Genomic DNA, 27,806 nt, shown 5'->3' with positions numbered 1-27,806 from the left:
TAACATAAATGTTACTATACAGCATAGTATACTATCATACTATGCTGAAAAGTAACACAAGTGTGTTGTCCCTATGACACGGACCTACGGAAGTGTACAATAGGTTTTACTTTTATAAAAGCTATAGACAGTAGGAGCATTCCGATACCAATATCTTTTTATTAATGTGAATGATTTCGGAATCATTTCCATGTTTTATACAAATCCGTTACATACTATGATAGATAGCCTAATGTTTTTTCCCCAATTAGTGAGGAGAATTTTTGTAACATCTAATTAGATAGATAGATAGATAGATAGATAGATAGCCCTGACCAAAAATCACAGCTCATAAAAATAACCACTCGACGCAGTACTTTATGTTGCCTTCATTTCACATGGGAATAATAGTTTGATGGGTTTGACGGTCAAAAGCAAAGAGTTCATGCGTTCAAACTCGCTCGAAGCCGTGAAACACAACGATTGAACTTTTCTATAAACTTCAGCTGCTCTTGATGATTGTTATTCTCAGCCTTTTTAACATTAACACACATTCTCTTAGTGAGTGATAGGCCACATTTGAGGTAATAATTTACAGCATACCGTAACAGTAACATCAACCAATCTATGCCATGGCGTGAAATAGTTGTCACAAAATTATTTATATGATGAAAATCGTTAATTGAGCTCATTTTATTTGAAATAAATATGCCATTCCCTTTTATTTGCAATGGTTATGTCAGAATTCAAAAAGTCGGAGAAATCGGCGTCCATCGGGTCCATCGCCAAACGTCAACGGTATTTTAAAGGTTTTATCTCCCATCTTTCCCATGTGAAATGAATGCAGCACAATAACGCCTCTCTGTCGTAAAATCCAGAGCCAATGGCTATGGTATCACACTGTGCAAAGAACCGCCTCTCGTGGCTCATTGGTCAAACTAAATGCCATTCACAGGCCTGGTTTGAGCCCCGCCCTTTTCCAGTAATCCCAACCTATTCTGGATTCAGTGGGAATTGTGTACACACGGGTACTGGGCTACAACGTGAAGGTATCGACTCGTTAAAAAAATAATTGACCCGTCTTTTTTGTTGACGAATTGATGAATATACGGCTGAAGTTGTGGTGAAGGGGATATCTACCTACATCAGAGGTAATTGTGGTGCTATTTTTGAACTCCATAATAACCGAGTAGCGGTAGGCAGCTAGCTAGCAGAAATTTTCCAAACATGAATTTGGTGTGGTAGGGTGCTGCTAATGTAACTACGAAATGGCCTGTAACTGCCACCTTAGCTAGCTCAGCCTACATTCGCTCTAAGATACAGAGGATAGTCATAATTTATAACAGGTTGTATGTATTGTGAAATTATTGACTGTCTGCCACCATCACTGTGATCAGAATTATTTGTATCCATCATGTTGTCCAGTTGCTAATGCTAATGATGCAAGCCCGTCCTGTGATGATGTGCTTGGGGATGTCTGCTGTCGAATCTGTTATTTCCCACGTGTTTTAATGGAAGTATAAGAAGCATAAACAACAGATATGATCACCTACTAAATGTTAAGTGAACAGACTTGCAAGCATTTTTAGTCGTTATTTGTGCATAGGACCCGAAGTGTGATGCGTGATGTGTCTTTCGTCGTCGTGATGCTGGTCTTGTCATCAGGGTAAAGAGGATCACGCAGTCTTTTTATTATTCTTTTTAAAAAATATATTATTATTTTTTATTTTTTATTACAAACTAATGTGATACAGTATGGCACTCACTGTAATACGTTAATTTGGAATAATACAGCTATTGGCTCGCTTGGTCTCTCTCTCTCTCTCTCTCTCTCTCTCTCTCTCTCTCTCTGTGCGTGTTTTAAAAATGTCACGACCATGTTCATTTTTACACCGAGTTGTGTGCAAATATATTGGACGACCCGACCTACGGTCTACATGCACAGAGGAAGAGTTGTGTTCCTCATCGTGTTGAATGATATCTCTTGTTCAAGGCTTGGTCAACATTTATTCTCACAGACAGGGTGGTAGTGCTAGTACCTCTAATTTTAGATCTACTCATAGTTGGTTGATCGGTTGGTATTACTGATAATAATTCTAACCTTTATTATACAGCAGTTTTAAAACTGCAGCATAGTGTTTTGAAATGGCAATATTGAAAGAGCAGCAAAAGAAAATAAGCTATTTGATCAGAATCACTGTCATCAGTTGTCTGTCTGCATCTGGATAAGTAGAATAGTGGAGACAGTTGATGCTTTGCCTATTGATAACTCTGTTCTGTTCTGTTCTGTTATATATTGTACATTTACATGTGTTTACTTACATTTGCATGTAAGTCAAATAGGGTGTATATTGGCCGCGGCATCATGTGTTACACTCGATTTCCCCGGGGTAAGTGTTTGTCCTTAAGGCTTTCAGCAGTAAGGGACAGGTGCTATTTTGTCCTGTATCTTGGAATTGCTCCCAGGCAGGATTTTTATATCATGACTAAATGTGATGTGATTAGACAGAGCAGTACAAAGGAACTATGAATAATATGTCCAAATGATTAGTTTTCATGGTACACATTGTCATGGTGCCAGTGCTGAATGTACAGGAAACACTGAGAACATTAGTCAGACAAAAACAAGTTGCATGGACATGAAGAGCCAGCCGACTACCTGGCAGGACAAAGGCAGCCCTGTTGGTGTATTTTCTTTATGACCAGTCAGCTTGCTGTGTCTGTGCTGAGAGAAATCAGACTGGTTTGTATATTTTTCTGGGGTGAAGGGTTGTGTGCATGTTTTAAATGTTCCATGTTTTTTTTTTAAGCCAGTCATTTCTTGGGACTATTTAACTCACTTCCTGACGCTTCCGTGATTTACATCTAAAGTCAGAAAGGGTTTGTCATCCACAATGAGGAAAAGAAGGGAAGGAAGGAAACACTGTTTGGTTGAGATCCAAAAGCTACAGTCACTGAGGACTGAATGTCCTTTCTCCACCGAGGCCAGAGACTTAACATTTCACATAGACACACTCACTCTTTCACACTCTCTCTTTCTCGCGCGCTCTTCCTCTGTGTTTCACTCATTCTCTCTCCAACATCCGGTCTCTCTCTCGTCCCATTCAAAGGTCAAGCATAATTAGCGGCTACTTTCAGATCCAGTTTCAAAATGTCGCCACACATATAGTAGACTGGGGCCTCTGTCTGCTTAGTTCTTTGGCTCTGGTGGTCATAGTATGACGGCCTAATGACAGAGTTGTTGAGTGTAGGCTTAGAATAGAGTCAACAGACACACAAGTTTTTGACTGGATTTGGCTCCAAGTAGGCCATCCCACACATTTAGTGAGAGAAAAACACACACACACACACACTCCAGAGTTTTTCTTTGTTTTGAAACTTTGGGTGTTACAGTAAAATTGGTGTTCATTGGCTTTAGAAATAAATATGAAGATGAATATCATTGAACATCCATCATCGAGGAAGGCAGGGTTCATTTCATAGCACAATCTTGTACTGTTGTCTTCCATATTGTTTTATATGCTCTTCGGCTGCAAAACTAAGCACCCTCTAGTCCTATTCAACTGGCGGCCCACGGGCCGCAGAATATTAATGAATTCAGAAAATAAGAGCAGGAAAAAAATGCGTTCCGGTATTTAGAATATCTAGCATTTTTTTTCTTCCAATATTGAAGCAACCCCAAAAACAATTGAGATGGAAATAATTTTATTAGGAATGATTTAGAGCTGAAACGATTAATCGATTAATCGATTAGTTGTCAACTATTAAATTAATCGCCAACTATTTTGATAATTGATTAATCGGTTTGAGTAATTTTTTAAGAAAAATAAGTCAAAATTCTGATTCCAGCTTCTTAAATGTGAATATTTTCTGGTTTCTTTACTCCTCTATGACAGTAAACTGAATATCTTTGGGTTGTGGACAAAACAAGACATTTGTCATCTTGGGCTTTGGGAAACACTGATTGACATTTTTCATAATTTTCTGACATTTTATAGACCAAACAACTAATCGATTAATCGAGAAAATAATCGACAGATTAATCGACAATGAAAATAATCGTTAGTTGCAGCCCTAGAATGATTTACCGACCCCAAATATGTGCGTTCGACCCGCGGGTTCTAAAGACGTTATAAATCCATCTGTCAGCTTATTATTAGCGAGTAGCCTACACAACCCGATGCAGGAGTCAGGCCTACCTCACTCACAAAGCTGTGCTTGCTTCGCTGGTTGTGCACTGAATAGCAGCAACCTAGGATAGGTGAAGCTGAAATGAATTCCCGTCTTTTATGAATGGAATGCGGCTTGTGCCGTATCTTCATGCAAGAATGGGGACAAACTCATAGCTCTCATTTAACATTTCGTTTTATTTATTTTTTTTCACATGCTCTTATTTAACATTTCGTTTTATTTATTTTTTTCACATGCACAATAACGGTGACTCATAATAACAACCAAAACTTCTCAGTCAAAAAAAGAAAAAGAAGAAAATTGGTTTAATTAACATTGCTTAAAAAACAAAAGATTATGGCAAATGCCAGCCTTGTGTGACAACAGAAAATGGATATAAATAAATAAAACGGACAGACCTTAGTTGCCAGAAATGTTGCTTTCAAGAGTCAGTCGAATGGAACGGTTCGAACGGTTCCTGCAAGGCATCTGTACATCAAATAAAACGTTAAGTAGACCATGTCATTTAACAATGAATCCCATGAATAAAATCCTAAGGCTGAAATACTACATTTGGTTAATGGGAGAAATTACATTTCCCCTCTGACACCAACTTCTTAACATCAGGCTTGACAGCTGTTAGGCTTATTCGCAAGCAGTCCTCCAAAGATTGGTTTGACAGTCGGTTCCTCTCATGCGTCTTGATACTGTTCATCTTTGAGAACGCAGGTTCGCATGTATAGGTGGACCCGAACATGGTGAGCACATACATAGCCAACGTCTTCAGTGTGCCATAGTCTTGGGGACAAGCCACCCAAAAAGTGCTCAAGCTTTCACCACCACGGAGAGCAGCTTTCATTTCGCTGGAGGCCTGGATGTCAACTAGTTCACTTTGAATCACCGCTTCGTCCAACAGCATCACCTTCTTCACATTAGCGGAGAATTCTCCGCCTGGGCTGATCGTGAATGGGTCATGCACAAATTCAGTGACATCCCTGGAAATGGCAAAGTCATCAAATCTAGCAGAGAAATTCGCCCTCAGCTGTGTGATGAATTTCTTCATATTCACCCACTGTCTTCAGTGTGTTGAAGTGCAGCAGCCTCCCTGATAACAAATCTGCGTGGAATAGATCAAGTTTGTTCCCAAAGGCATCAAGCTTTTCCACCATATCCACCACACAATGTAGCGAAATAAAAGTTTTGAAAATGTGGTGGCGTGTTGTGTCAAGTGTACATACATAATGAGAATAATAGCTCAGGGAAATGTCCGGCCCCCGGGCCCTTAGCTTTCTGACAATGTGGCCCCCTGAACAATATAGTTGAATAGCCCTGCTCTAGGACAAGTAAACGTAACACTTGAGAGTTATGTACAAAATGTACAAAGAGCATAGTTCATAACGGTAATCTAAAACATATAAATTACTCATTAGATAGTGCTAAAACCTTTGGATATGTGTGCTGCAGTGTTTTCCATATCATTTTTTTTCAAGCACTGGTAGTTTGGAGTAATTTTGGTTTTGGCTCCGAGTCCATCCCTATTTTTGTCTCAGTTTTGGTTCTAGTGGAGTATATCATTCCACTGTTGTACTTTTAGATACTTTTATGACAGAAACATGACATTGTTTTTGTGTGGAGTGACATGCCACACCCACACCCACGCACGCACAATTCTGCATAATGCTCTAACTGTTCATATTCTCTAGCACAATCCCTGAATTAATATATTGGAAGCATTGTGTGTTACATGTTTTGAATTAGTTTAGCCCAGTATTTTAGTGCCCTCGGATGTTTAAAACATACAAACAAGTGATAAACCAGGCCCATTGTGTTGAGTTAATTACTAGGCTCGTAGGATTCGGAGACATGATGGCATTTTCCATAGCCACGCACTCCAAAAGGCCACGTTAACACGGGAGAATAGCGCCGCTCGCCCATAGTCAAACAGAACAGAGGCAAAGTCCAGCCTGGACAGAGGAGACAAACTCCAAATGATGACACTGTGTAGTCTAGGCTAGTTTGTTCTTCCCTCAAATTGGCCTGCTACTCTTTGGTTTTGAAGTAATGACAGTATCCTTGTTGTCTTTTTTGTCTGTGGTCACACTTATTATTGCTGCAAGGACAAGGACCAGAGAACAGCAAAGAAGTATTGATTTGCGGGCGTGTTTGTGTGCATTTGTAGCTATCAGTTTCTTGGTTAGATTTCCCAGAATCTATGTCTGCCCCGCCCCCCCCCCTTCCCCTCAGTGTGCTGTGGATTTGTTTGATTCTGTCAGAGCTCAGATGGTTGTAGATTTTGAGGTTGTAAACTTTTTTCCAGCCTGGGGCCCGGATTGGAAAAGTAACCTTCCCTGGGATCCAGGGCCATTAAAACTTATTGCTTTTCTTTTCATGTGGGGACCCACTAGGCCTACAATAGGCCCAGAAACCATTTTGGGTCCAGGCCCATAGTTTATGAAACACTGGACTAGGCAGTAGTAGAGGACGTCTTTTCTTGCTTGAGCCCTGCCTCTGAATTTTATCTGGAGGTGAAGGTATTTTAGAATGAGTTGTTGAACAGCTAGATTGGCCAGATGAAGAAACCAATACTGTAAACTAATAAGAGGTGCTGCAGTGTTTACAACTCATTAATTCAGCAGTAGCAGGCTCTCAACTGTCATAAAATTGTCCCCACTATCAGGAAATTGCGCACTGAAAATCGGTTGGTGTTATTGTGCACCCAAAGCAAACAAATAGAAGGAACAGTACATACTGCAAAGTTTGTCCATGTAGGCTACAGAGCTATTTTCAAACTGTATGTGGAATTTGTACTATCTTGGAACTTGGTACTAGCAGTGGGACCAGGAGTGAGCGCAGGTCCCAGAATTTAAATTACTCCCTGCCTCCCCACTGCTACAAAATTTCCAAGAGGACAGAAAATGTTGTAGTGGTCCAGAAAAATGATTATCAAGATGTTCTTTATGAATTCCTGTGGACTTATGGCCTGGAGGGGAAGATTTTTCCACCACGTCGTGCTCTGTTGTCATTTTAATATTGTTATCCTGTTCACTTGTCTTTACTTACCATCTTTATTGTTTTGTTGTTTATTTGTTTCTTTTGTTTGTCTTGTTTTCACAAGCCCCTTGGATTTTTTTTTATTTCAACTGCACATATAAGTAGTTTCTTTACATTCTTCCTGTGTTTTTATCATTGAATTTTATCCCTGTGTTTTTATAAGATCCTATCTTTTATCAGTGTCAAAATAAAAATGAAACTAAACTAAATTATGTTTTGGAATGGAACAATGAATAGTTAGATAAGTAAAAACAGACTGGAGTATTGGAGACAGACTGTTACTGTTCTGATTTCCCTTTAATTTGCTTTAATCTGACTTCTCAGTGTGGATTTGTTTGTGTAGCCTCATGTGCAGTGTCATTGTTGCCTAGAAGTGCTTGGCATTCGTAGCAGCTCTATAAATTTTGAAGAGTATACCGGCCCTCTGATTCTTCAAAAAAATTGTGAGAATATGTCAGGATTTTTGAGAGAGTGGTTGTTATCTTATGCTAGCTACAACATTTGTAACTGCCCTCTGCTCATAGTTTGGGCTGTTGTAGGGGAAGTGAGAGGTGATGATGTTTTGGGATAAGGTGATGAACATCGATAGATAGCTTAGAGTATTAGCAGAGACAGATAAGCTAATAAACAGAGGCCAGGAGACCGAGAGATGTTTTCTCATGTGTTTTATAAAGCCTGCAGTGGCCAAATCATAAATCAAATGAAATGATAGCCTGTTCTGATTATATTAGGGTCATACTGTTACCTATTATCTAAGCTAGTCTGTCGCTCTACCACCAGAAAGGAGGTTGCTTGCATGAAGGCGTAACACAAACACACGCACGCACACACACACACACACACACACACATGCAGTGGTTTCTGCAATAGTTTGGCTGTTGTGTTTGTGTGTTGCTTCATGAAGTAGCTCCAGGTGACTCTGTTTTCTGTAATGGGCTTGGCTTCTCTGTGTGTCTGTGTGTAATTTGCGTTCAGAAAAATCTTCCAGGTCATGTTTTGCAAGTGATGGGTTTGGCAGTACCTATTTGTATGAGAGTGTTATTTTATCAAGCTTCCAAACTTTTCAAGGCTTGTCCCAGCTTGTCTCAGTGGAAACCAGACCAACTGCACTGCAGCATTTTGGTCACACACACACACACACACACACACACACACACACCCACACACACACACACACACACACACACAAGCTCATCCAGGCTTAGGCTTACTAAAAATAAGCTCAAATAATTAAATTCTTGTGACATTTCTTCTCATGTTTTATGTAGGCATGTTCATTTTGTTTCTGTCTAACTTTCCGTCTTAAAGACAATAACAAACACATTAGCGAGTGGTTGAGGCTTGGCCTTACATTCCTCACCAGCTTTTCTATATTGATACAACATTTAGATGCAGTTAACCTACTTTTTTCAGTATGCCAATCTGTAACCTTTTGTATCCCCAATAGGGATGGGACAATATATTGAAATTCAATATATCGCAATATAAAAATGTGACAATACGTATCGTGGGGCAGAAAAATGAATCGCAATATTAGCTCCATTTTACTCTGCTGTAGTAATCACAAATGAGATGGCTTGCCCATCACAATTTCACAAGCTCTCCATTGAAACTACATTATTTGCACTTTGTAATGACATTTTTAATTGTTGTTTACATTGTAGCAAGCCAATGCCAGATACTAGAAAGATTTGTGACTCAAAAATAAACATAAATCTGCACAGTCATACTTTGTTGTCATTGAACTTTAATTTATTACATCTTATCTTGGTTGTATCGAATCGTATCGCAAGATATGCATATCGTCCCATCCCTAATACCCAATATTGCATTATTGTTGCAATGATTTGTCCAGTGCGTTCTTTTGCAATATGCAGTTTTAGCAGGAGTAATGGAATCCATGGTGGCCTGAAAATAGGTTTGTAGTTCGTTGCCTAGATTATTAGCTTGTCTGATTAAGCATGTGTCTTATCCAAGTATATTCTTGCAGTTGTTGTCATTGAATGTTCCAATGAAGTATACAAAATAGCCGTATGATATAGCTGAAATGTGCAAGCTTTCTGCTTGTCTTCTGTATTTTGACAATATTTGTGTTACCATTAGGGTTGGGCGATAGGACGAATATATCGGCTATCGGCGATTGGCTGAGTCCAGCGCCGGTTGATTTTTTTGGGCGATTTTTTGGGCGATTTTTGTCATATTATTTTGCTTTAATGGTAAATAATTAACCTGTAAAGCGCAATTCAAAGCGTGTGCGAATAGGAACTGGCAGTTGGAGTTGGGCGCCGTTATCCCGTATTTAAACGACATCACGTCTCCACCCTCTCTATGACAGTTGCCTTTTCACTCCACCTTCCAGAGTGGCGTTTAGTACAACCATAAACATAAACACACTTGATTTCCGACGTGATCCGAAGAACCAGTTATATATAGCATAAATATATGCATGTGTGTGACCTCACCGTCACACTTCTAGCCCGTGATGCTAATTTTCGGTATGTTCAACTCAGATCGGGCAGCGACAAACCCATTTCAGATCCAGTTTTTAAGTCGCTAACACTTTAACATAATTACATGGGATTTGGCACTAATTAGCGTTGCAGCTAGCGGACTTTTAGATCGCTAACGTTTTTAGCATAAGTCAATGGAGTTGAACATAGCGAAAATTAGCATCACGGCTAGCGGACATTTTCTCTAGTTAGCTAACATTACATAGCCTACTAGAAGTTGACTGTCGCTGTGAGATGTGCGCGACTCACATCTACGGTTGACTCAGATCGGGCAGCGACAGTGTGTACAGTTTAGTTTTTGATTAAAGTGAAGGGGGTTAGTCCCAAAGTTAGCGACAATGGCTAACCTGACCAGGCTCACTTAAGGTGGACTGACCTTTAAGGTGGACCAGCTATTGTTATTGTAGTGACAATTTTAGCCGCTCTGACACCCGGCGAATATATCGGCAATCGCCGGTTGTTGGGCTGACGGTGGCCGGTAGGAAAATTTTGACATATCGCCCAACCCTAGTTACCATAGTAACTGATTTATTTTTTTGTTTGATCTAACTAGAAAAATCTGAGCAGGGAAAGTGCATGAAAAACTCTCTCCCTTCCCTCAACCACTGCTGTCAAAGTGTCCTTGACCAAGGCACTTGACTCCCTAATCGCTCCAGTGGAGCTGCTTGGTAGTCAGCAGTAGAACACTGAGTTTTAACTGGTGTGAGTGTGTGCAACGGCTCGGCTCGAGACGAGTTTGTTTCTATTTCACTTGTTTGTGTAAGGGTCGGATCAGATACACAGCCATTTACTTCAGTGCAGCCTGCTGTGGAAAAATAAGCATCTATGACCATCAAAATATGGATCTATGTGTTCACTTACACATAGGTAAAATGGTGCAACACAACCAGCAGATCGTGGCGGAACAAGAATGGACCTGGTGTAGCAGCTGTAACTGGGCTGCAAAATTTTGGATACAGAAATGTTACACATGCTGTGTAGTTTAGGCGGAAGTGCGTGAAATAGGAGTTACTGGAAAACTGCATAGTGCAGTCAACCGTACCTGGATGAAAAGCTTCAGTGAGCAGCAATATGGCCTGTCAGTGTAACTTTGTTTATCGTATTCCATAACATCACCACATGGCAAATTGGCAGGAGCACAAGAGGTAATTGTACAAACAGGTGGTTGTAATGAACCGCCAGCCACAGCTAGTGAGCAGGATTAATGGCACTCCACCACACTGGCTAATGGTGCTAGTGGAAGGAAGTGGGTATGCTGGCAGTAGAGATGGGTACACTGACCCCACCATCCCATATAAGCCAGGGGTAATTATGCTGGTGGTAAGTGAATAGTTCTTATGCCCCAGAGAAAAAGTTGGGCATACTCCATATATACGTGTGTGTATCTTCAACTACACTACTGAAGCTAGCCAAATAAAACATGAGGAAAAGAAGGCTCATGTGGTTTGCAAACGAAAGTCTGGCAAATTCATTTAGCTCTGCAGTACCTCAGCAGCCTTCCTAACTTGGTGTATTTCTGTCTGGGGATCTTTTATATGCATCTAGTGTATCCTGAAAGGAATTTGTATCCTCAAAGTGAACCCCCTGTGTATATCCACTCTAACTTGTGACAGTAGACTGAAGCCTTAATTCGATAATCTGTCAAGCTTCACATTCACTTCTGTAGTAACTTTGTCTTTTGCCTTTAAGCCACACTGTGGTGTGTCTTTTTACGCATTGTCTGTATACTTCTGGGCATTTGATTCAAACCGTGATAAAACTAGTATTTCATTGACGTTATTGTAAGCACATGTACTGGAAAGCCCACCGCTGGCAGCTGTTTTCCCAGCTGTACTGTCCGCCTACTCCCAGTCTGGCTTTTCACAAAGCTATTTTTTAAGTAGCAAGAGCACGCCTTCAATAATTATGTCATGTGTAAATTTTAGTCCTACACCTTTGCCAAGTTCCCACTGAGTCACAAACTGCACAAGGTGAAGAGAAAGAGGAATTTGATAAGACATGGGCGTGCCTTAGATTAGATTAGATTTTGACTTTAAAGACCCCATAAAATAAAAAAAAAGCACTTCTGAGTTGTGAAGCAGGGATCAGCATTAAGGATCTTTTGCACTTCTCGTTTTACTGAAAGAATATTCTGCAGAAGACCATTCACAGTCAACACATACGCAGGCAGTGCGCCGCCGCCCTCCTCCTGCTCAGCCCATAGAATTCCCACTCATATTTACTTTTAATCAGAAACACACGTCTTGAAGTGAACTCAATTTTCTCTTTCATGGGGTCTTTAAATCTATCTTCGGAGGTGGAAGACCCAGAGTCTGTCTGTTAATGCAACACAATAAATTTGTCTTTGGCTATAGCTCTTTTTGATACTGGGTGTAAAAACTTGAATTCATTAGTTCCAAGAGGACCATCATGCGACTTTGGGCCCACACACACACACACACACACACACACACACACACACAAATTCTCTTCATCAGACACAAGGTTTCTCTGGGCTGAAAGAGTGGGGCATTTGTTGGAAATATTTAGTCAGTGATCTTAGATGTCATAGTTAACTATTAGTCTGCCTGGAGGTGAGCTGGTATCTGCCTAGTCAACCCTATCACAATAATAAGTTGGCAGGAAAGATATTCAACCTGGGCATGTTTCTATTTTGGTTGTGAGACAGAAAGTCACTCATTCTGTCTCACAACCAAAATAGAAACATGCCCAGAGTGATATGCTCAGTTTACAATTTTATACCCAGTTCTGGGATCATGATCACTCTATCAGAAAATTAGACCACAACAGTAACCTAGGACAGAATGAGTTTAGACATGGCTATGTGTTTCTTCCTGCAAAGTAAAAACAGTATTGCAGAAATTCAAAATAGCACATCAGATTATAGCTGCACCCCAGAATAGAGCAGTGAAAGAATCCAGCAAGTTGGCCAAGTATCCACAGATATTTGATGAGATTACTGTACATGCAAGAATGTTCCCTGAATAAGGAACAACTACAACAAGTAGGCATGATCTAAACAACAAACTCAACACATTCACCGTATTACACCCCATCAAGCCTGAACGACAGTGCACACAGCTGTAGCCAAGGGAACCGGAAATATAAACTAGCCTCGTCTCTCCTGTTGTTTTTGCAAAAAAAATATTGTGACGGGGTGGAATGTGTTTTTATTTTAATTGGTGCACTCTTTGATATGAGGGGTCGAATGGATAAGGGAGATGATGTTTTGTTATGTTATTATTTTAGACCTGTAGGCAGTCAGGAAGTTTGGTTTAATCAAAATTTGTCTTGTTGATTAGTCTTGAAAAAGGGAATGACTTGCCATGCAGCCTAGGCTTTATTTGCTTTTTATTTTGTGTTTGTTTATCCAAAGTTTTAGCAGATCTTTAGTGGATTTATCTTAAGTTCTCTTGCTGTGTTTTCCCACAGGGGGCCCTCTGTCCGTGTCTTGGCTCTCAGGATGTCTAGCCTGCTGTAGCTGTAAGGAGGAAGACCACCACATTAGGATCTACAGACGCTGATCACCATGCCTAGCCCAAGTTTCAGTCCCAGCTCTAAGCCTGACTCTAGCCCTGTCTGGCTTATCTGTGTTCTTCTGGGCCTCTCTACTGTACACACCCACGCCAAAGATGGTAAGACTCTGACTCCCTTAAAAGAAAAATCCACCCTTGGATACTCTTATACTGTTATATCCGATGTTCAATGCATTCCAGGAGTTATTTTGTGATGATGTGTTGTAATTTACTGTTTTGTTGTACCCACTTTCCCTCAACCTCCTTCGTCTACTTGTACTTCAGTTAGTGAATTCCTACATTTCTCAGAATGCCCCTTACGCAAAAAGCAACATTTCTAGTGGCTGCATTGCATTATGGTCTATTGAGGCTACTGTCAATGGAGAAATGTGTATCTTTGCCTCTTCTACAATGGATTTCTCCCTGTATGATTGTTGAACATTGATGCTAAATGGTGTAGGAAGAAGTTTACCAAAACCTGACGTTTACCTGAATGTCTGGCTCCTTTACCACTTAAGTCATGCCCTACTCCTGGTCCTAGCCAGGGTATGACATCATGTGTATTGTTTGTCGCCGAGTGTCACTGCGTGTGTATGTGGTTTCTTTGTATTGTGTACAACCAAAGTCAAAGCGGATATGTTATGTGATAGCTGTTCTATGTCCTTAACCCCTGCCCAAAGACTAAAAGAGTTGACCATTCTTCTTGTGATGAGTGTATGACTCAATGGAATTAAATCTCCAGTACACATTGGCTCATATTGTCCATCTAGTAAGAGGCTTCAGAAGCAATGCTGTGCTGTGTCTTTCAATCTCTGCTCCACCAGTTGAATCTGTATAACAATGTGTATATATGTTACCCTTTATGTAATGTAATCGTGTGTGTGTGTGTGTATGTGTGTTACAGTCCTCACTGTACCCCAGCAAGTGAGCCTGTCAGCCAACATGGAGACACAGCAACTGTCTTTGTCCTGGCTGGGAGGAGCAGCCACAACCTTTGACCTCATGATTCTAAGAACTGAACTCGGTGAAACTGTCTTCCACGTAAGGGCTTTTCTATGTTTTTTTGTTTTCATTGTTATTGTTTTGTATTTGTTCTTATATATTTTCTTTTCTTTTTGATATATTTAGTTTATTGGCCTCATCTGCACATTTTGCTGCACTAGACGTTTTTATCTGTTGTGTGACATAAACTAAGCTGGTCAGCAAAACATGGTTATCAGTGTACCTGTTTTTATATCACAGGTTATGTAGATGATATAGATGAGAATAGGTTGTGTTTCTTTCCTGCTTGAGCTATGGCCATTGTTATAAAGATAGCCATAATCGTCCTACCATCCTCATGTTGTTGTTGTTCTACATTAACCACAGGGGACGGTGTCAGTGACAGCAGACCAGGTGAGCGGTCGGCACCAGTGGAGCTGGACCTCAGTCGAACCTCTGGAGTGTACCTCACTGTCGGTCCGAATCCGCTCTAGAGATGGGCAGACAACAAGTGAATGGAGCGACACTCAGATACTGCAAGGTCAGAGGGCCAATAGTTATTATAATTCCAGAAGTCAGGAAGTACAATGAAGACTAATGCCAATAAACAAACAAGTACACAGATAGTTTTAAGCTGTCAGGTTTGCAAGTCTGACTCCAGAGAGGATTTACAAGACATCGGTGACTAGAACAACAGTATCTGTTAGGTCTGACCCGTCAATCAGGGATTAACAGAATACATTTATTCCACATGAGAGAAATTAAGTCCATCTCCAATTTGATTTCTTTTTCCTCCCTGAAATTTTGTGTCTTACTCTCGTGAGTACCTAAATTTAGATGTTTATCTCTCTCCCTCTCTACATCTTTGTCTCTTCATGTTTCTTTCTCCTTCATCTCCTCTTCTTCTTCAGGAATGGATCTCCCCATGAACGAGGGATCCCAGATGTATCCTCAAGACAGAGTTGTGAGCGTGGGAACCAACACCACCTTCTGTTGCATTGTGGGAGAGAGGATGCTCTTCGGTAGCATTCGCTACAAAGACACAGTCATGAGTGTGACGCGCCTGAGTAGGCGGAGCTATGCCGCCACAAGGATCAATCAGGGACCTTCTAGCGTCTCAGGAACCAATGTCTTCTGTAGCAGCGAACACAAGACAATACTGACCGGAGCAGTGGTGTTTGTCGGATGTAAGTTGGATTGATGGGTGCATGGTTAAGAGTGGAGCTGTGATGGCTGTCTGATCTGAGATGGATGGATGCAGCTTGTGTGGTGGGAGAGAGAGACTGAGGGATAAGGAAGTGGGTCAGTCAGGCAGAGGACTGTAGAATGATAGGTGTGAATAGATCGGTCAATGTGGGATGGGAAGTATTTAACAAAGATAAATACAAAGTTGTGATGTGTTTTTCCATAGTAAAGATAACAACAATTTTATTATACAATGGGACTTCGTTTATCTGAAAACTTTGCTGATACATGGTAATGATTAACAGCAAATCAATTATTCAATCAAATTATTTCAGAATGTGCTTGCACATATTGTTTTTTTAAATAGGTTTTGGTATGGCATTTGAATCTATTTAATGTTTCAAACATTTCTTTATCCCGAATATATAAATAATCAGGTTTCTACTTGTTGCCCCCCCCCCCCCCCCCCCCCCCCCCCCCCACCAGATCCTCCACTGCCCAGTGATTTGGTGTGTGAGACTCGTGACTTGACATCAGCTGTGTGCCAGTGGAACAGAGGACAAGACACACACCTGTATGGCAAGAAACGAAAGACATACTACGCACTGAATAGCAGGTACTACACACACACACAAACACACACACACACACACACACACACAACCTTACGGTACAGCAAGGCATGCCAGGCAAAGGCTGAAAATTGAAAATTGTTTTCCAGCAGAATATAACATCAGTGGAAAAAACACTTGATGATAATGTACATTTCACTTACACAACTCAGAAGAGTCATGAAGAAATGTTTCGGCAGCATATCACAATATCGCAGTATTTATCAGCAAATAGGAGGCATCACATTTCTTTAACCTGGTGCACCCAGCAGTGAATTACAGTACATTGCTGAGACAAACATATTTTCACATTTGTTCCACCTTTAAATCAGAACCCAGGATTGGCAGATCAGCCTGTTACCGTACAATTGCGCTGCATACTTTGTCGACATTGTTTACAGAAATAGTTAAATATTCATAATTGTTGATTTGTAAGCTGCTTTTCGCTCTATTTGTGATCAGTGTTGGACCTTCCTTGCACATCTGTAGGTCCTGTTCTTCATGTCTTATGTAGTCAATGACAATCCAGCTCTGACATCATTTTTTTGTGAAAGACACTTGTGGGAAAAAAAGTTGAATTAATTTTCCTTTATAATTTTATTTGCAGACACTGAAAGTGTAATACAAACTAAAGTATTAATTGTCTCTTTGGACACACAGCATAATAAGCCTATTTAATCACAGCCACAGTACAGTAACTATACCTGGCTCAAATCCAAAAGGCCATTTTAACATGGAATGAGTGAGGAAGGGTGAAAGAGACGCAGTATATTAGAGACACACACAAGGTCCTGGTGGGACTTTGTCTTAGACAACCAGTGATCCCAGTGATGGAATGGTGAATAATTGGGGTAATGCACAAGCCAGGAAGTGGCCTTAGGTGACTTTTTCAGAGAAGATATCCCTGCATTGTTTATGGTTGTTCATCCTGCTTCTCTTTAAAAACATTTTTCTCCTCAAAAAAAAAAAGATCAGGATAGAGAGAGGGTTACAAGGAATATAAAGCACTTAGCCTAAGTAACCACTTGCTGCCTTTTAGTATCCATTTAACATTGACAGGGGATTGGCTGCATGCCAAACCTCTTACAGGAATTGTGCAGGGGGCTGGCCAGAACAGAAGTCACATCAGGAATGTGTCTGGGCCTGTGTCTGTAGATTGGGTGAGACAATCTGATTGGATTGGTAATGTGCCATATTATTGTTTTTATTTTTTGCAGTGGTAGTACAAATTTTTATTATTTTTTTTATTTTTTTTAAGGAACTGTACGGAGGCCAAACAGAACCAGAAGGAGGTGGTTTGCAGTCTGGCCCAGTGGGATGGTAACTGGACCCTGGTAGCTAAGAACACACTGGGCCAATACAGCCTGAGCGACTCTGCTGAACTCAGTCACAGAGGTAGGTCTAGCACTTTTCAAATGATAAGGATACAGTGGAAAAGTAGGTAATAAATACATCAAGAACAGTGGAAATGAATGCCAGTGAGCATAAAATAATACTGATAGCAGAAAAGAAAAAAAAAATCATTACAGCAGTGGCACACAGTTCAATTGCCGAAAAGCAAGAAACAATTGCATCAAAGCAAGATGGATATAAATAAAGAAAGAAACATTTGACATACAAGTTTCATGTTCTGAATAATGTTTGGCTCCATATTGAACTGTTATTCAGAGTTGTAAACACATGTAGACAGTAGTAGTAGACTGTAATTTGACTAAAATGCTCTAGGGGTTTTCCCTGCTTTCAGCGCAGTTTTCAAGGGCAAACCAGTGAGGAATAATGTTAATGTAGTGTCACAGAACTGTGAATTTTCAAAGAGGTCCATTATTGTTCTTCCGCTGTAGAATTTGTGAAGAGAAGTGATTTTTTTTGGTATAGTGTAATCTAGATACAGATTAGATTTCCTCTTCTGCTTATTGATTATTGTCTCTCCCTTTCTCCCCAGTGCATCCAGTGGCACCGGCTAACCTGACTTCTGTCATCCATGCCTGGAACGGCACTGTGCTGTGGCACTGGAAGCACATGAGCTACGACTCACTGGCTCTCATCTGCCAGGTAGAGCTCACCTCCCACTGGCACAGTACAACGGTGAGTTGTCTTTGTGTGTGTTAATGTGTGTGTGTGTGTTACAGCGGAAGTACAAATGTTGTGTGTTTATACGTAATTATAAGCCAGTGTGTCTCTTCAGTGTACCGTAATTGGGTCTGAGTTTAATGGTTTCTGTGTGTGTGTGTGTGTGTCACTGAAAAGTTCAGTCAAATCTTATCCATCTTATCAATGTTGGGAAAAAAACCAACTGCTTTTTGTCTCATGTGCACATTTCCATAACAGCATAAGTGCAGCAGCCAAATTACTCCCCACAGATGCTGACTTGTATCAGAATGTCCATTCTCTCCATTTGTGGGATCACCAAAATAACAAACAGTAATGTGATCTAATGTATGTCTCCAGCGTACCTTCCCCGGTGTGGGTCTGCGGTCGGTGGTCCTATTGGACCTGCATCCTGATGAGGACTACAGTGTTAAAGTCCGCTGTGGAGCCCAGCAGAACTTCTGGAAGTGGGGCGACTGGAGCAACCCATTGGCCTTCAAAACCAGCATCGACAGTAAGGAGCTTTTATCTTATTTGTGGTATTTCCGTTTTATTCGATAGATTACCGCAGATACGCCTCCGCCAACTGAGCCACCAGGATGCCCCAAGGAGTTCATGTTTAATGACTGGTAGCAACTAATTAATGTTAGTGCATATTGACTTTATCTTAAATGATTCATTCTCACTCATTACACTGAAGTATAGCAACAAATATAACAACAATATTTTGTCATTTAAGAAACAAATTATGTAGACATTTCATCACAACAAATTATGTAGACATTGTATCCATTACAAAGGTTTTTGGGATGTGCGGTTGAACCTAATTTTATCTTGAGGAATGCAAACATCAGGAAGTGAAAATGAAATTATCCAAAAAACATTCCAATCTAGCTGCATATTGACTTTAAAATAAAGCAAGTGCAAAAAATGTGACACGATATATAGATATTTCATTAACACACACACGTACTGTATATACACATGCAAGTTCAGTGCTGCTAATATGGAGCACTTGAAGAGAAAATGAAGAATGACTTGAAAGTGAAAGTGTGGGACCTTCTAAAGTTTTGGAATGACTGCTGCTTGAAGGCCAGATGTTTTTCTTCACAAGGTGGTGCTATTCCCCATGCACCTTCAGCATGGTGTTGAGAAAACAGAGTTTTGATACTGGAAATATTCTAAGCATTGACAGTTATTTTTCAGTAATTACCATGTTTTTTTTGTATTCACTGTGTATTTTTTTTTTGTTGCAACAATCATTATGCTATTTTCAGTAATCACCATTCTATTTTCAGTAATTGGTAAATTATTTCCATTTGTTTTCAATAGTAAGCAATGTTACTTCAGTATTAAATTAGTAATTATTAAACAGCAATGGCGATGCTATTTTCAGTATTCACAATTGTTTTCCCTCTCTCAGTCCCCGAGGCTCCTGATGTGTGGATGTGGATGGACAGAGACAACACTGGGCGGGTCATGTGGAAGGTGAATATTACTTTTTATTTTTCTTTGACCTGGCAGCAGGTATATCGATGTGGTTTGATTTACAAAATAGGCTATTTGCTTTTCAGTGGTTAGGGACACTGTGGTAAAACGTGTTTATGTAAATGGTAAACCTAAGCCACAATCAGATGACAGAAGTCTGTCTCCTAACATCCCCCCCATCCGCTTCTTTTTTTCTTTTTATCTCTCTCACTCTCTCTCTCGCTCTCCCTTGATTTCTTCCAGCCTCTGACACGAAGAGAGAGCCACGGTCAGATCACAGGTTATGAGGTGACTGTCTGGAGCCCAGAGGAGAACGTACAGCACACAGAAACCCTTCCTCAGAACACCCTCACTGTGCCGATCAACCTCACACACATCACTACCAGCAGCGGTAACAACAAGGTCATAGCTACCATCATAGCCAAGAATGCAGCTGGGGTGTCTCCGCCTGCAAGTATAGTCATACCTCTACGTTTGACAGGTATGTGGGAATGGAGAGAGAGAGTACTGGGGGAGGTTCGGGAAGGGGGAGATTAAAGTTTACTTGTTTATTCTCAAAGGCACATGTTTTATTTCTTGTTGCAAACAAATATTTTCAGCTAAACAGTCACCTTTTTAAGAGCTGAGAAAAACTAGATGATTTTCCCATTGACTTCTATACATTTCTGACATTTAACAATGCATTTTACTCACTTTTTTAAGTTATTAAAAAAAGGAGAAATTGAAGACGTGGACATGCATGACACCTGTCTTTGTTTTCTGTACAGACGTGGAGCCCCCTGCTGTGTCCAGGGCCGTCTACATGGATGGAGGTTTCCCTCTGTCCTGGCAGAGCGATGCCAACGCCAGCTGTGGTTATGTGGTAGAGTGGCACGATGCCTCCTGCCTGCAGGACTGCCCCGTGGAGTGGACCAAGGTGGTCGCTGACAACACCAACATCTCCGCACAGTCAGGTATGCCAGCCTAGACACTTCCTTTCATCCAAAAACCACATTATAGTTCTGTGAAAAGAGAGCTTTTTTTTCAATATTTGGAGAAAGCATTTCTCTTTTTTACTTTGTAAAATATGTGATTCATGATAACCTTTGTCTCTGCCATCAGGCACCTTCCAGCCGGGCGTGAGGTACACTTTTTCCCTCTACAGCTGCTCCTCAGAGGCCCCAGAGCTGCTGCAGCGCTGGCAGGGATACATGCAGGAGCTGGGTGAGAGGAGCACCGAGGAGGAAACATGATTTCAGAAATGGTGCTCTGCATTTCAGTTACTGACTACTTTGTTCTCTCTCCTCTCCTCTCTCATTCCCACCTTTCCCCTTCTCCTCCGTTATCTTCCCCTCCCCTTCTTGTGTCTCCCACAGTCCCTTCCAGTTCTGTCCCCCACCTGTTAACCAATCAGCATGACTCTGAAATTCAGTTGAGCTGGGGAGAGATCCCATTGGGCAACAGAAGGGGCTTCCTCCTGGGCTACCACATTTACCTCAGTAATGGCTCCCAGCTCACACTCCTCGGTAAATGTTTTTAAATGTGAAAGTGAAGTGCTACCTCTGTATACACTACAGCTGCTAGTTATTTTTTAAGCACTGAGAAAGAAATTGTTATTTTTTTTACTTCATATGTCATACATATGCATCACAATTTATGTTGCAATCACATGATTTTGCAAAAAACAATGGATTGTGTAATATTTTGACTTTGTACTAAACACATCACTCACTCACATTCCTCTTCATTCTTCCCTCTCCTGCCTCTCGCTCCTTCTTTTCCTTCTTTCCTCTCCCCCTTTTTTTGTTCACCCTCTCCTTCTTTCTCCAGCCAACCTGTCAGACCCTAGAAGCAGGAGCTACACAGTGAAGGGTCTCTCTGCAGGCTCCTATAAGTTCACTGTTAAGGCCTTCACCTCAGCAGGCGAGGACACAGGCGCCACAGCCTCCATCACCATGGAGACATACAGTACGTACCCGTAGTTCCGACTGCCTACAGAGACTGGAATCTTATTTCACAAATGTGTTTTTTGTGCATTATTTAGGTTTTTGTTTACTTTTTAATTCATTATTTGAGACTACAGTAGATACTCCCACAAACATAAATGAAGGCTCAGCTATGTTACATAGCCACAATGTTGGTTAACCAGCAATTAGCCTTGATTAAAGTCTGCCTAAAAATGTCAGATAGAACCATATAATTCCTGGCTCACAAAAATCACAAAACAAAACTGTAACAGATCAAGGTTAAAATCCCACATCATAGTTTTTTTTTCCTCAGTTTTCTTACAACACCCTGATAAAGAAAACTTAGCTTGAACAGTAACCAGAGTTAGTTAAAATGAACAAAATCTTGTAGTTCACACCCTAAAACCCTCTTTGGGTGACATGAGCTTCACCTGGAGTCAAGGAAAATGATGGTTACATCATGACATCAGTCAACGTAGATTTTGTCCCAAATTATTTTTAATATTACCAGAAATACCCAAGATTTGAAATGCCAAGCAACTGTTAAAACTGTAAAAAATTACTTGCACGCCTGCACCTTTTGTATTAATGTATAATCATCAAAGATAAAATTATCTGATTATACCCTAGGTAATCTAAAACCACTGTTTTGTGCAGCTTATATTGTGCAATTGCAAAAATGAAAAAAACATCAAAATAATATTTTCTTAAATTCCAAACCGCTAGATAGTGCTACAGATTGAAAAAAATCAGAGGAATTTGTATATCTGAAAAAAGTAGGTAGTTTGACTTGAAACAGGGTAGCTGAGGAAGATCATTAATATTCTGGCTCCAGATGGGATACAATTCATTGAGATTGTCAGGTAACAATTACAATCACCAGACCCCCCTTTATAATAATACTGTCCCAAGACCCCTAAAGACATTGAAACCAGTGGTTTATTTGGTAAAAATGACCACCAGGCCTGATGTTTCAGTGGGGACATTCAATTGTATTTGCACAGGGTAATGACATCACTAATACTTCCTGTCTCTCCTCATAGCTGATTGGCTGATTCTGGAAATCTTGACTTCGCTGGGAACCATGACCTGTTTCCTGGTCCTTGTCACCTTCATTTGCTACAAGAAGAGGAAATGGTGAGACTGCCATGCTGTGTGTGTGTGTGTGTGTGTGTGTGTGTGTGTGTGTGTGTGTGTGTTTCCCTTAAATAATGCATGAAGTATAAGCCACTCCACTTGTTATGCAAAGAAATGTTCTTAAGATAGGGGACCACTAGCTACAACCCGGTCCAAGCAGCAGTTTTTTCTGTACACCGGAGTTATTAGAAGATACTATTTGAATTTATTTAGCTTTTTGATGCTGGCTAGTAGTTAATGAATGTTGTAAGGTAACATTTTGTTTTTCACTGTCACCAGGGTGAAGAAGGCATTCTATCCAGACATACCTGAGCCCAAACTGCCTGGTGATTGGTCCAGGACACAGGTACAGTATCTGTCTAACCCAAACTTATCAGCATCAGTGTGAAGTTTTATATTGATGGTATAAATACATGAAAAAAGTAGCACTACTAAACTTCTTCTGCATGAAATCTATACAAAAAACTCATAACTCAAATTGACCATCATCATGTCAAGATAATGCTTGGTCAGTCTGCTTTGTGACAATGTGTAATGAACTTTGAATATGTTCTTCTTCTTTATCAAATTTGATATGTCTTCCTATATTTGTGTGTTTTTGATCATTAGTGGCGAGAAAAAGGCTGCACGATTTTCTCCCTTTTACATTGAGTCAACTCAGTCAAGTGCTTATTCCCCTGGTGTGTCTTACAGGGTCCACTGGATGTGAAGCCCTCTCCCCACAGCATGGTCCATATCGTAGAAGAGCCTGAGTGGGATTCCAGTAAGGAAGCGCTAGTCGTCATCCCCGAGGAAGATGAGGATGAGGAAGGGCTGGGGACAGGAGACGAGCCAGCTGACACAGACGAGCCGACGTCACTACGCTACTACAACCAAGTGATAGATGACCGGCCCATAAGACCACGTTTCCCAGACTCCTCGGCTTCTTCTGCATCTTCTTTGGACTCTGCGCGCACCGATGTGACCTACACAGGGATCCAGACCTCAGGGTCTTCCTTGGCCTTCCAGCTCCAGCAGGGCCCCTTTGAGGGACACCAGCCTCAGATTGACCTGCCCGTCAACTGCGGAGGTGGAGGAGGAGGTTACCAGCCCCAGATGCAACCTGGAGCCCCAAGCCAAGGCCCGGTTCCAGCACCCCCCCAGTCTTTCCCAGAGCCCCAGCCTGCCGGAGGAGGCCCATTCGTGGGCTACCAGCCCCAGTGCTCCTGGCACTTGGACTCCCCCGTGGAGGCCGGGGAAGGTGGAGGCCTGGCCCCCTCTCTGGGCTCCCCCACCTCTGTCACCTCCACTCAGTTCCTCCTCCCCGACAGCGGGTCAGAGGAACATGCAGAGAGCAAAGGTCAAGGGTCGTCATCGGCAACGACCTGGTTCCACAACCTGTTGTCATCCGTGAAACCCTGATATCATCCCTCACTACTAGCAGCCAGCCCGGGGGGTCGCGTTCTTGGAGGTGAAACCTTCACAAATCTTCCAGATTGAATACTCAATTGATTTTTATCTGTTGTCAGTGTCATGCATCAAAGAAGTCCATCCCACATGATCTTAACAGGTAGAAACATAATTTAATGAAACAGGTACAATGTATCCTCTGATATAACATTACAGTCTAATGATTACGCTTTGACAGACCAGCAGGTTAATAATGTTATCCAAGGTATTTATTTCTCACATAAGGAAATAAACATCATCTCACATGCAAACCTATGCCAGTTTACTGAGGACAGTTGTCTCTCTCATGCAAATATAAATAGCAAAGATTCTGTATATTTATAAGTCAACAAAGTTCTATTCTGTCAGCATATCTCTTAAAAAAAATTACTGAACGCACCCCTTGGCAGTCTGATGTCTGTCCAGTCCCTCACTGCCTTTGCTGTGACACTCAGTGACTTTCTACAATGGGCATTTAGCAATGTCATATCCTGTGTTTCAATATAGTGTATCCATATTTTGGTTTTTATTTCAAATGCGTCGTTTTTGTGATGTGAGCTTAGAAATCTCATGGACACCAAACACAAAAACAAAGGAACACTTGGAAGAACACTACAAAGACTATTCACTATACAGAAGAGCACTAATCCCGAAAACTCACTCGTTACAGTAACCCTGGACTGTGTTGTAATGACAGCTGACGAGCTACTGAAAGAAAAAAAGGCATTTGGTTGTAAAGATGATACAAAGTTGTCCTCATGGACCGGGTGCATAAAGATGGCACCCACCTGGATCAATGTCATTGGATCAGTCCTAACATGGACCCAGCATTTCCTCCACCTCTTTCTATCTGTCTGAAATGGAGAGAGTGGATGTTGATGGTTAAATGATTTTCACAGTAGCTTGTTGTCATTACCTGTTTTCATAAGTCAGGAGTAAAAAAAAAGGTAATGACATCGGACCCTGTGGCTGCCATCTTTATAGACTTGATCTATTTTAGAAAGATGACTGTTACTGAGGGGTAAGATATTAATTGAAAGACACACTTATGAATGAGAAATAGTCATTATTTTACATGAGTCTATTATGGTCTGGAATTGTCTGGGTGATGGGCCCAGTGAATATACACTGATATAAGCTAGAACATGAATACAAACTGATGTAACTACATGAACAAACTGACTTTCATGTTACTTTTTATTGTTTTTGTTGTTGTTGTGTGTTCCTGAAGTAGGGGAGATGGAAGATTACTGGTTCAGCCACACCCCACTCCTTTTTTTTTTATAAGAAATACATATTTCAGAATCAGGCTGTGGCCTCTTTGGTCTTTTTTTGTTTTTGTTTTTAACATTGTTTTGCATTGTGGTGCATTATTCCCCAGTGATGTGCCAGGAACTTTTCCGTTGAGTTGATGATTTCCAATTGTTCAATTGTACAAGCCTTGTACCAAATCAATGAGGATTACCCTGGATGGTAAAAACACAGTGTTTGTATTGCCTTGATAAATGGTATGCTTCCAGTCATTTGCACCATATCACCTTTCCCAAACTGCCTTGTTCACAAATGTTATGTAAAATCTAAAGAAAAACAATCGCTTAATTCAGATCCGAACTGATCAGAAATGTATTGCATGAGAAAATACAGATCCCACTGGCACTGAGCATAATGCAATGTACAAATGATGTCAGAATCCAACTAGTTTTAGCCAAGTGCTAAAATTTTAAAAGTGTGGTTACATTATAATTGTTACTCCCTCACACTATATCTGTGTGGCTGTGAAGAATTGTTTGCTTGGGTTGCTTTGATTTTAATCCTGGAGAGTTAACAGATAATGCATTTGATGTGGATTTGCTGTGCTTTGGAGTTTTTTTTTAGAGAGATCTGAAAGTTAAGTCTAGACTGAATTTGAATTATCTAGAAAATGTGAACTTTTTCTGTCATTGCAAATCTATCCTAAACCTTCCTCATACATTTTTGATGAAAAAAGGGCCCAAGGCGGTCACTTGACAGCTCTCTGGAAACGCCAAAATAATGGAGCTCAGACGTGGGACAGTAATTTTGACTAATAACCCCTCATGCTGTACTTGCTCTCCTGTTACAAGGGTGCATCCTTGGCTCGGTTTCCCAAAGGCATCGTAATGCTAAGATTAAAAGATAACCAAGTGGAAATTTGATTTTTTTTATTTTATTTTAGGAAATTTTTACTTGTGTTTTAGGAAACCAGGCCCTGGTTTGTCTCAGTGGCAGTCTAGGGCCAATTGTTTCTCAGAACCTCCAGCCAAAAAGCTTTAAGTAAAACTACTGTGACGTGAATGATGATTTAGAGTAACTACAATGGATGGCTTCAGCGATGAACAGATAATAGGCAGTCCACTTTGACTACTATGGAAAATGTATCCGCCCCTCTCCATCTTGACAGGAATCTTGATCTGATTTTGACTTGGTTAGTGAGAAGAATTAGAAGTGAGAAGTTAGAACAAGTTAGAAGTGAATGAACCAGTTGAATTGGGTGAGATCAGTGATCACTTCAAGGCGATAAAGGGAGGATATCATTTCAAGTATTTAAACATGGCTGCAAGATTCTTTTCCTTTGAAGCCTGCTTTCCCAAACAAGCAGGGCTTTGGAGAATAACCTATGAATGCTATGTGTTAACACATACTTTTATGTTGATTTGGGTCAACAAAACTGCACCTTTGTTTATCTCTAAATCTTTGTTTTTATATAACAAACTGTACATAATCTTTTGTCTTTTTTTTTCCCTTGTCAGAGTAACAGTTATGCTCTATTAAATTGTAAAATATATTCTCTATACTGCATTAGGCTTTGTCAATAGTGACTAACCAGCTTTTCTGAGGGAGTAAAGGCAAATTATGTTAGTGTTGATTCCAGATATATTCCTATGACGTGTAGTGGCATTCCTCTTTGATTATATACACGTTTGTTGTGTCAGACTATGCTTATACAGGAAACTTTGAAAGTGTGTCTCAAAAATCATGTAAAATGAATTAGAATTGTGATCTTGTCTTTTCTGTCTGCTGTAGCACAGTCTTGTAATAGTGTAGCCTGCTTTGCATTACCATCTTATCACAGCAGTGTAGCTTTGCCAGAGACATTGTAAGACTAAATATTTACTATTGGGCCAGCGAGTACTCTCTATTCAAACTCCCACATGAGAACAACAGAGATGCAATTTCCAATTCAGTCCCATACCTGCCCCCATTAATTCAATAGAAAGTTAGGATTCTGTCATTTATGCAGTTGGGTACACTGTCTTCTTTACACATCTGCCTTTCCTCTCTAGCACTAGATCTTTGTGCAAAAATCTATGCATGTTGTATACTACCAAATAGTACATTCATACCTTTTAAATCTGTTTTCGTGGTACCCTATTGCTTTCAAACACTAATATTGACTAATGTTGTGCATGACGACATGACTGAAAAATTGTTGTGAACTGAAAATGCTGTCATTACTGAAAATGCTTTAAATTCATGATATTTTGGAGAATATTTTAGTAGTGATTGAATGAAAAGAGACACTGAATTGCTTCTGAGAATAATGCTTTACTGAGTGAACAAAACATACAACACTAATTGTAAACAGTGCTAACAAGGTGAAATGCCACTTGTTTAAAGGCAATAAAGATATTTAAATGTCTTGCCACTTTTCAGCGTTATCCTTTTTCTCCAGTTGCCCAATATTATGCCATTTTTGTA

The 27,806-nt window shown here is 40.5% G+C and overlaps 1 protein-coding gene across 1 annotated transcript; it reads left to right on the top strand.

Moving 5' to 3' along the window:
• Positions 1–994: 994 nt before the first annotated feature.
• lifra (LIF receptor subunit alpha a) lies at positions 995–27,724 on the top strand. Its single transcript, XM_071919671.2, has 18 exons — positions 995–1,130; positions 13,143–13,345; positions 14,130–14,266; positions 14,594–14,747; positions 15,118–15,393; positions 15,878–16,007; positions 17,261–17,397; positions 17,945–18,087; positions 18,451–18,604; positions 19,514–19,578; positions 19,822–20,059; positions 20,346–20,531; positions 20,680–20,781; positions 20,934–21,083; positions 21,388–21,525; positions 22,568–22,661; positions 22,941–23,007; positions 23,355–27,724. The coding sequence occupies exons 2-18, from the start codon at positions 13,240–13,242 to the stop codon at positions 24,060–24,062; spliced, it is 2,985 nt and encodes a 994-aa protein (XP_071775772.2). The 5' UTR covers positions 995–1,130; positions 13,143–13,239; the 3' UTR covers positions 24,063–27,724.
• Positions 27,725–27,806: the final 82 nt, after the last annotated feature.

This window comes from Centroberyx gerrardi, chromosome 8 (assembly GCF_048128805.1).
Source record: "Centroberyx gerrardi isolate f3 chromosome 8, fCenGer3.hap1.cur.20231027, whole genome shotgun sequence".
Lineage (NCBI taxonomy): Eukaryota > Metazoa > Chordata > Actinopteri > Beryciformes > Berycidae > Centroberyx > Centroberyx gerrardi.
This window is presented reverse-complemented; position numbering and strand designations above follow the sequence as displayed.

Excerpts from the sequence above, each read along its gene's own strand:
- lifra (XM_071919671.2), top strand. The coding sequence starts at position 13,240 with ATGCCTAGCCCAAGTTTCAGTCCCAGCTCTAAGCCTGACTCTAGCCCT. Across the intron at positions 13,346-14,129 it reads ACACACCCACGCCAAAGATG|TCCTCACTGTACCCCAGCAA; the intron begins GTAAGACTCTGA and ends TGTGTGTTACAG. Across the intron at positions 23,008-23,354 it reads GTGATTGGTCCAGGACACAG|GGTCCACTGGATGTGAAGCC; the intron begins GTACAGTATCTG and ends TGTGTCTTACAG.